The sequence below is a fragment of the Balaenoptera ricei genome, chromosome 3 (assembly GCF_028023285.1).
Source record: "Balaenoptera ricei isolate mBalRic1 chromosome 3, mBalRic1.hap2, whole genome shotgun sequence".
Lineage (NCBI taxonomy): Eukaryota > Metazoa > Chordata > Mammalia > Artiodactyla > Balaenopteridae > Balaenoptera > Balaenoptera ricei.
Window position 1 is genome coordinate 45,975,065 of NC_082641.1, and position 9,666 is coordinate 45,984,730.

Genomic DNA, 9,666 nt, shown 5'->3' on the forward strand with positions numbered 1-9,666 from the left:
ATCTGGGTGGTCCTACATCCAATGACAGTGACCCTATAAGAGATACATAGAGGAAAAGACAAGAGGAGAAGCCATGAGACAATGGAGCAGAGATAGGGGTGATGTGTCTACAAGATGAGGAACACCGGGGATCACCAGGAAGCACCAGAAGCTGGGAGAGAGGCCTGGATGGATTCTCCCCTGGGGTGTCCAGAAGAACCGCCCCTGCCCCACCCCACCCCCCTTGATTTTGGACTTCTGGCCTCCATAATGTGAGAGAATAAATTTCTGATGTTTAAAAAAAAACAAAAATAAAGTGGAGATTGCAAATATTGCTCCAATAAAAAAACCACCTAGGCTTTATGCATCATTTTCTGATATAGTTGGAGAATTATTACTGGGTAAAAATGAAGGGCTGGACTTCCTTACTCAAAAACTCGTGCAATTTATCTTAATTCTTGTGCATCTGATAAGAACTTCCTCTAGAGCCAGGAAACTTTGCAAGTATGAAATGATGTGAAAGGAGGAAGTAAAGAAGGAAGTAACTGACCTACGTGAAAAAGAGGAACAAGTTCTAAACAAAAGCAGGTTTAACACATAACCAAAAGAAGAAAAGAAAGCTCGGCATACCAATCTCAAGGTAAGTAAGAACCTGCTTTAAGGTGTTTGTGTGAAATGAAAACTATAACAAACTAGTTCATTTTAAATAATCAATGGCTTTTTATCTTATCAAACACAGTCTGTAGAATTAGGTGGCCATAGTTGAAAAACCACTTTACAAATTGAGAGTGAAGTTAATGTTTCTTTACTGGTATAGAGGCTCACAAGGATAAGAGTGTGCTTTGTTGTTGCCTTGGTTTCAAACAGAAGGGCAGTATCTGACTGAAAACTTCAGAAGTTTGTCAACAATTTGTGATTTTAAGACAAATAATTGTTAGGTAACCTGTTGGAATTGTCTTCCAAAACAGAAGCAGTCTTCTTTCAAATTGGGCAAAGTGAAACCTATAAGTTATATTTGAAGGACTCTTGTTTAACATATGTATCCCATTCTAGTAGGTCTTTATTCATGTCTTGCAGGGCTTTTCCTATTAAGTTATTTTGAAGAAAGAGGACGGATGCATTTATTTTCCTGTAAAATGTCTCCTTGTCTTTATCTCAGAGAACACTACTTTGACAAACAGCTTTAATATTGGGAATGTACTGGAATGTCTACATAGAAGAACACAGATGGTTAAAAATAAATTCTCCTCTCGAAAATCCAGAGAGCCATTTATTACCTTATCCTCAGAGGACAATAGTTAGCCTTCCTCACTGCTGTTGCAATCCTGGCAGCTTTTAAAAAGCTGATTAATTTCAATCAATATGTGAAATTTAGTTCAAATATGCTGGCAAATATTTACTTAAATGAGTTATCATTTATACCATGAAATATCTTACATATGGTCAGTTCTCAGCTGTTGCAAAAAAGGAAGTGGGCTCCTAATGGTTAAAGTCACTTGCCAAACCTTTGCCTTTGAACACAAGCACTGTGTCTGGCCTTTTAAAGGAGGGAACCTACAAAAGTTCCAAAGAGAGTAAAAGATGTTGCAGACTGGGGTGTCTGTCCCTATAGTTTTATCAAATAAATGTTATGAGTTAACTGCATCTCCTATTTAATTTCGTATTTTATGTGAAATGCCAATTGAAAATTTGCATACTGATGTATTCTAACCTTGAACAAATTTAGAAAAGTTCACTGTTGTACATGAGTTCCTACTGAGAGCAGGGCACAATTTCATGGGGTTTCTTTTTTCCTGTTTATCATTACTAGTTTTATCCTAATGCAGGTTGCTCCCTTCATTAACACATATTTAACAAGCTAGCTATTCTGTGTCTAGTACTGCTGCTGGTAATATAAAGATGAATAAGATACAATTCCGAACACTCAAGAACCTCAGAGCTTATCATCTATAAAAATTTAGTGATGGATGTGCTTGATAGACATTCATAGAAATGTGGGTAGGAATAATATTGGGGGGAAATTTTTTACTTGAATCCAGATTTAATCACTTCTTAGTCATTAAAGAAGTTACTTAACTTTTTTAATCCTCTCTTTTCTCACATATAAAATGGGCATAACAGTAGTATCTATTTAACATGACAGCTGTGCATTGTAGGATTAAATGAGATAATCCGTGTAAAAGTGTATAGAAGCTGACCCCAAATAACTAAATATTATTGATGATGACATTCAGTGGATGATGATAATCATCTCATAAGCACTATGAAATTGGATGACTATAGTTAACAATACTGTATTATTTATTTGAAAGTTGCTAAGAGAGTAGATTGTAATGTTCTCATTACAAGAAAAAAAATTGTAACTGAGCTGATGCATATTAACTAAATTTAGTGTTTTGATCAATTCACAATACACACATATATCAAATCATGTTGTACACCATAAACTGATACAGTGGTATATATCAATTATATCTCAATAAAACTGGAAGAAAACAACAATAATAATGAAAACAATATTGGATATAAGTATTTCTGTGACTAGGCTAAAAACATACAGTACTAATACTTTATTGATAAAATCATAATAGAACATTCAGCCGAGTTGAACACTTCCATTTTTCTCTCCTCTTTGCCATTTTAAAGCATCAACAGGTAGCACTCTAAAATTATCTTAATTAAATGAAAGTTATTTGCTGGAAGTTGTGAGAAGACTAGTGATAGGAAGTCTTTCAAATTTTGTCTTAAATATTTTGGTTTTAGGTATTTTGTGTTACATCAGAGAGCTCTTTTCTTTTTTTAAGTATACACTGTACCTTTTAGAAGACATGTGTTGAGTTTTAAACTGTGAACTTAAACAATTAGATGCTTAGATTTGGAGTCCTATCTTTATTTAATCATTCATTCAATAAATATTGACTGAGTGTCTTTTTTGTGCTAGGTGTTGTGCTTTTCTTTAGGAGTATTCAGAGGAAAAGACCTGATCCCTGCCCACCATTTAACCAGGTAGGAAGACGCACAATTTGCTGTAATTTAGATTGCCATGCTATAATAGAGGACTGACTCATTAATATGGGGATACAGAGGAATGTGTGATTAAGGAAAAGACATGGTTGCAGATCACTACAAAAAGGGACAGGCAAGGTTTCACAGAGGAGGTGATAGGTAATGGAAATGATTGCACATCTATACTCTTATCTCTTTGCTCCTATTGTGTTTGAAGCATTATCTTTCTCTTGAAAATTATTAGCCTTATGGTCAAAAACCATGTTGAAATCTAAGTGATAAAACCACTCAGGCTTCAGCAGAGACAGGTTCTTTTAACTCTCCCCCCACCACACACACACACACACACACACACACACACAACAGCTGGTACTGTATTTTATATTAAAACAAAAACGCACTAAATGCAACAGCTAGTACTGTATTCTATCCTGAAGGAAGAGCTCACTAAATGCTGATGCTTAATGTAGTGGTAGAAATTGGCAGATTTTTATTATGCTATGTAATAAATATGCAATTAAAATGTTTCTAATTTACAGCAGGCACGTGGATGGCAGATCGTTCAACCTTCCCTTCCTTGAGTTTTCTACTCTGCTATTATTTTCCACTCATTTGTGCTTCATTTTGTGATTCACTGATAAAAAAGGAAGTGGAGTTGAATGAAATCCCCCTGACACAGTGCAATTATACAACAACAATTGTATAATCATCAGCTACAACGAGAGCCAGCTTCCAAAATCAAGTTTACTCATCTCTCCTCTACGTACACCAGGACTTTGCCATGATGTTCTTTCATATCTGAAACAGAAATGCCTAAAAGAGCTTCCGAAATTACTTTCAAACCATATCCTACAAAGAATTACAGTGGACTGTACCTGTGAATTCATTAAGCGCTACACCATACTACAAAACAGTACTGTGCAGAAATGCTGAAAAGCTGTGGAAATACTTCAGTGGCCGTTTCCTTAGGAATTTCCCTTCTTTTACTGTTGGTGATCTGTGGAATTGGGTGTGTTTGGCACTGGAAACAGCGTAATACAGTGCAATTTACCTTACCAAAGTTTTTGCAAAGGAGAAAAAGGAGAAAAGACTATACTAAAAGAGTCTCCTTGAGCCCCCAGGTTATCGGCCCAAGACATAAAATCTCAGTTCAAACCCAAGACCACAGCTCTGCTGGGAAGGACACTAACATACATGACAACTATGAAAATGTGAAAGCGTGTCCTCCCCAAGCTAAAGAAGAAACAGACAACGGAATATATGAAAACACTTGGCAGACCAATTTCGAGGAACATATCTATGGAAATGAGACACTATGTGACCATTATAAGTTGAAGAAGCCTAGTGCTTCTGAAGAAGCTCAAGGCGAAGACATATATATTCTTCCGGATTCATATTAACTTTTCAAAATGTGGGTTTAGTTATTGGAGGATAAATATTTGCTGGAACTTTTATTGTACTGATAACATTATTAATCAAGTTCTTCTGTTGAAACTTAATGATCTCTGTTTTATCTCCACCCTTCTGAATCCTCTCTGCGTGTATCACTGTGGATTAATTCTAGATATCCTCTCCACCCTCCTTGCCCTGGATTAATTCTGCATTATGTTTTATTGATTCTTCCTTCTGAACATTACTTGTTATATTTTTCTTCTTTTTCTATCTCCACCATCTTTTCTGGCTCAGGATTGTTGTCACAGTCTGCTAACTAGTCTTTCTGGCTCTAGTTTCTACATAATCAGTGATGCTGCATCAATCCCCGTGATGTTGCCAGATTCATCTGCAGAAGATATTCCCAACAGCCACCTCACTCCTTTGCATATAACCTCTTAATGTCGCCTCTTTGTAAAAGACATACTACTCATAATTCTAACTCCAGAATTCATGATTTTACACAGTTGGTTCAAATTCACTTTTCCAGTGACTTCTACTAATCTCTCACTTCTTTGTTTTCATCAGAATCATCTGAAAACCTGCCGAACCCATCCCTCCTCCACAGCTTTGCTTGTCCACCCCCTTTTAAGCCTGCCTCAGATCATAACTTCTTCCACAAGTTTCTTGAATCATTCCAAACCTACATTTGCCTTTTTTCTTTTCCTGATCTCTTATAGATCTTGCTGCCTGTTCAATTCTTTGGGCGTTTAAACATATGAATGATTGCAATGGCATTTTATTATTTAGTGTCATATGAGAATGTCTTAAATTCCCTACTAAATAGTAAGGAACTGTCTCATATTCATATTTTAGCTCCAATACCTAGACCACCATATGAGGCACTCAATATTATTCAGTTGACAAGAATTGAACTGTATATTTTACTAAGTCCTTTTGAAAACAATCTAATAAATTCATCCATCCAAGGAATATTTATTGAGTACCTTCTATTTACTTCTTACTGTGCTGTACACATCAAGGGGGTAAAATAGTGAAAAGAAAGACATGGGTCCTGAACATGTTCTGTCTAGTATGAAAGAAAAGACAAAAAACAAACAAATACTATGCTATTTATTAAGCTATGATATCTCTAAACCCACCCTTGGATATGCTGCTCTAAATTGCTCAGGCTGGAACTCTGCAAACTATCAATACCTTTTTCCTTTGCCAGGTGTATCCACGTTAGGATCTGTCAATAGCAGGCAATGAGGAAGAATGGTAGGCAATAAACAGGAAGCAAAAGGGGCCTTGCTCCTTCTCGTTCTCCTTGCTGTTCTGAGAAGGTACTGTTGCCGTTTAACTTACTCCAGCATCACTGGTTGTTCACAGTTTCTAGTTCTTCCAGCACTCCCAGAACCAGCTTCTTTGCACCTCGTCAGAGACGCCGGCACCAGCCAAGCAGCACCCTTTCCTTGGTATCTGAGAACCAGCCCCTCAGGCCCTCCTCCAAGCTCCTGAGGGACCGGCAGGAAGCAAACGGCACCTCGAGCTCTGTGTCCCAGCCCTGCAGGACACCTCCTCCTAGTTTCCGATGATCCCCAGCCTTAGGTATGGTGGCTATTTCCTGCATTTCCTGTCTCTCTGGTACCTCAGTGCCCTCTTTTTGTCTTTTCAGTCTACTAGTACTTTTTTTAAATTGATGCTTTATATTCGGTTCTCCCTTTTCAGACAAACTGGTATGGTTTCCAGTGGACAAACTGGTATTTCCCCAAGTGGACCCTGAATGATACAACTAAAAATGGTGTAGTAGGTGTTGTGAAGAAAAAAAAGCTTTCTGTTTTTGAGAACAATGGCGTTCATTCAGTAGGGAAGAGGATTTGAATTTTAATAAGATGGCCGAAGGAGGCCTCTCTAAAGGCACACTTAAGCTGAGACCTGAGGGTGAAAGGGGTTATGTAAATGGTGATGGGCAGGAAAGGAACCAGCATATGGAAAGAATCTGAGGCATGAAAGAATGTATGGTGCTCTGGGAACTTAAAGAAAGCCATGGTGTCTGGAGCTTAGTGAGGGAGGGCTGAAGTGACACCTGATGTGTTGGCAAAGGGGGGAAGAGTAGACACAGCGTAGCTTCTCGTAGGTCTTGGTAGGTGGCTTGGACTCTGACGTGGGTGCAAGTGGAATCTAAAAAATGATTTTAAGCAGAGGAGTGACAACGTTACATTTTTAAAAGAGCTACCAGGTTGAGAAATGACTGGAAAGGGTCAAGATGGAAGAGCTTAAGACAGTACAGAATATTGCTCAGTAACTTACTACTCATGAATGAAAATCCATAAAGCCTGGCAAGGTTTGAAATGGCTCCTATTCACTTTCTAGAGGAGAAAAGGATTTATGTTGATCTCAAGCATTTATGTTGGTCCTGGAGTACATGGTCATTTTGAAGTCTCAAACAGTAAGTTTTTTGCTAGAGTAATCTGTACCCATGCCTACCTAGTACTCAATCATAGGAGCTGAAAATAACCTGCCAGAAACACCACCAGAGAGTATCTCTGTCTTGGTAGGATGGTGGGAATCAGGCTGGAACGAATAGGGGGTTTAATCCAGAACAGCTGAAGCGGTATTATCTAAAGGGATCACGAGACTCACTGTGGAGGTGAGCAGCCGCAGGTGGGTACTGGAGGAGCCGCCTGAACAGTCTGGTCTGAGCAGTCATCGGGAGGTGGTCAAGCAAGGTTTTTCAGTGAGCTAAGCAAGGGCCCATTTGCTGTGAGATCAATAGTGGGTTGGGGTATATTACTCTACCCTGTTATTGGGGTATATTATTATTACCTTTATGATTGAAGTGTTAAGTCAGACTGAAGTGAAACGTTGCAAGTTGCAGGCGTGAGCGCCGGGTCAAGGAGCCCGGTGCTCATTGTTGCTGGATGTTGGCCATGAAATCCTGCAGAGACTAGCTACAAGTCACGGGGTGTGAACATGCCGACATTTCTGTGAGTACGTCGTAAAGCCGCGCTCATTATATTTGACGCTACTGGGTCTTTTTCCCCCACCCCCAACTTCCTTCCTCTTTTAATTGTGGTGCATGTGGTTACTTTTGCTAATAATCTAACTCAAACGCAAACTGCTCTTCTCAGCCGATGTAGACAAACTTTGTTCTTTTTATCTCTCAAGGATGATTTTCACTTTTGAGATTTTAAGAAGGTACAGAAATATTGTAAAGGATGCAGATAGGAGATAGAAATTTGAAAGGGGAGATGGGGAAGAAGGTAGAGGAAGAGGAGGAGGAGGAGAAGTGGGGGAAATGAGAGAAGGAGAGAGAGAAACGAGAATAGGAAATAGGAGTGGGATGGAGAATGGAGGGCATGTATGGTAAAAAGAGAAGTTGAATGACAATTTCCTTTACCCTCTCTGTTGTTTCCCCCCAACACACACACACACACAAGAATTGCTAGTAAGGTAAGTAGATACAAAAAGAAGGAAGAAGTTGTCTGCCTTTACTGCCTTTCTAACCTTGTTGAATGTAGATAACAATTGGCTACTGGTAAACATATTGGTAATTGCACCCATCCTTGTCATGGAAGTGTGCTTATGTGATCACTACTAGCCTTCTCGCTGATCCTCAAACTTGCCTGAATTCAGGGACATTACATTCTGTCAGCCCTGAATGCTTTTCCTCCAGATAGTCACACTGTGAACTCCTCATTTCATTGAACTCTCTGATCAAAGGACACCTACTCAGCGCTGACCCCCCAATCTGAAATGGCCCCCTACCATGAATCTCAGACCCTTTTCCTTGCTTTAGTTGCCTTCATAGACTTATCACTACCTGACAAGTGTTCTTATATGTTTATAATCTGCTCTCTTTACCTAGAATGTAAGTTCCATGAGGGCAGAAACATTTTCTGTCTTACTCCCTGCTTGATCACCAGTACTTGCTTATAGGATATGCTCAATTATGTTTGCTGATCAAATCATTAAGGTGTTTTCTTGAAGACTAACATTTTTAGTGAAATTGCTGAAATACTTTGGAAAATAACAAAATGGGAAAACTTACAAATATTATTTTGAACATCACTAATATGCAAGGATATATTAAGCCAGATTTTAATAGAAATTCAGTGCCATGAGACTTCTTTGCCGTTTCAGTACCAGTGAGCTTTGTGCCACATCAGTAGAAGGAGCAGAGCAGATGGGGCACTTAGGCCAGTGGGGAGACTGGACATTGGGTTCCGTGGAGGAAAGGGAAAAGAGGGGAGAGATGACCCTATTTCCACATTTTTAACTGCTATTCTAATCCACAATAACCAGCTGGTTTTTTACAATTCAGGGAGTTATAAACTCCATCATCCCCTTTTAGTGCTTACATTGTGCTATCACTTTGCAGCATGGTATTCTTGTTCCCTCTCTCCCCTCAGCTCTTTTGCAAGTTCCTTTCCTCTTGTACACCCACTCAGCACAGTGGTGTGCCATGAGGCTTACCTTGGCTCCCAGCTTCTTCTCACACTTCTTCCCCATGTGACTTAGACATGTATGCCTGAACTCTCCTGCCCCCAATGTCCTTTGGAAGTATTTGACTCACATAGCTCACCATCTAATGCTTATTTCTATGCAGTATTATCCTTCAGACATCTGAAATTCAGCATGGGCCAAACTGATGGCTAGGGGTCAAGGCGTGGGTGTCACTCAGAAATAGAAATGAAATTAATGACGGGATCAGAGACGGCTCAGAGGTAAAGGGAGGGTATCCATTGCACGGGATGCTTGCTAATAATTTCAGAAGCTGACAGTTCAGAATGTCCCGGTGTCAAAAACGTCAGCCTCCATGTATCATGGTGTCAGGATACCATGTACTGAGTAGCTGCCTCTTCAACATTAGTGCCTGGCTCAAACAAACAAGATTTGTCCCTGTGATCCCCAGTCACTGAATTCAGGTGGTGTCACATTTAGCAAACAGTGTGTCTCTCCTTCTCTTGCCCTGACCGCTGACTGATGAGCTCTGAAACATAAGACTCTGTGTATAGTAGCAAGAAGGGGTCCAGGCCTTGCTGGGCATCAGGCTAGTGGACTTGTCTGATGACTGTAGATGTTTGGCTCAGTAGTGCTACTTATTTCACTTACTTCAACATTTTTGTTTGTTCCTTATTTTTACATCTTTTTAGGATAACTACATTGAGCTGACCTAAAAAATCAGTGGTTAGTGGACTAAATCATGAAAAAAAACACAGACCACAGGCCAGGGATTTTAGAATTTGTCCACTTTAAGTGAATGGTTATCTACTGATATCCCTGTGAAGGATAGGAAAATTGCAA

General features: G+C 39.3%; 1 protein-coding gene and 1 long non-coding RNA gene across 2 annotated transcripts; both read left to right on the top strand.

Moving 5' to 3' along the window:
* Positions 1 to 498: 498 nt before the first annotated feature.
* Positions 499 to 3,718, top strand: LOC132363622 (uncharacterized). Its single transcript, XR_009502623.1, has 3 exons — positions 499 to 619; positions 2,921 to 2,985; positions 3,525 to 3,718. It is a non-coding gene; the product is annotated as an uncharacterized LOC132363622 (long non-coding RNA).
* Positions 3,719 to 3,911: 193 nt separating this feature from the next.
* Positions 3,912 to 4,394, top strand: GAPT (GRB2 binding adaptor protein, transmembrane). Its single transcript, XM_059919309.1, has one exon. It carries the CDS (start codon positions 3,912 to 3,914, stop codon positions 4,383 to 4,385), a length of 474 nt encoding a protein of 157 aa, XP_059775292.1. The 3' UTR covers positions 4,386 to 4,394.
* Positions 4,395 to 9,666: the final 5,272 nt, after the last annotated feature.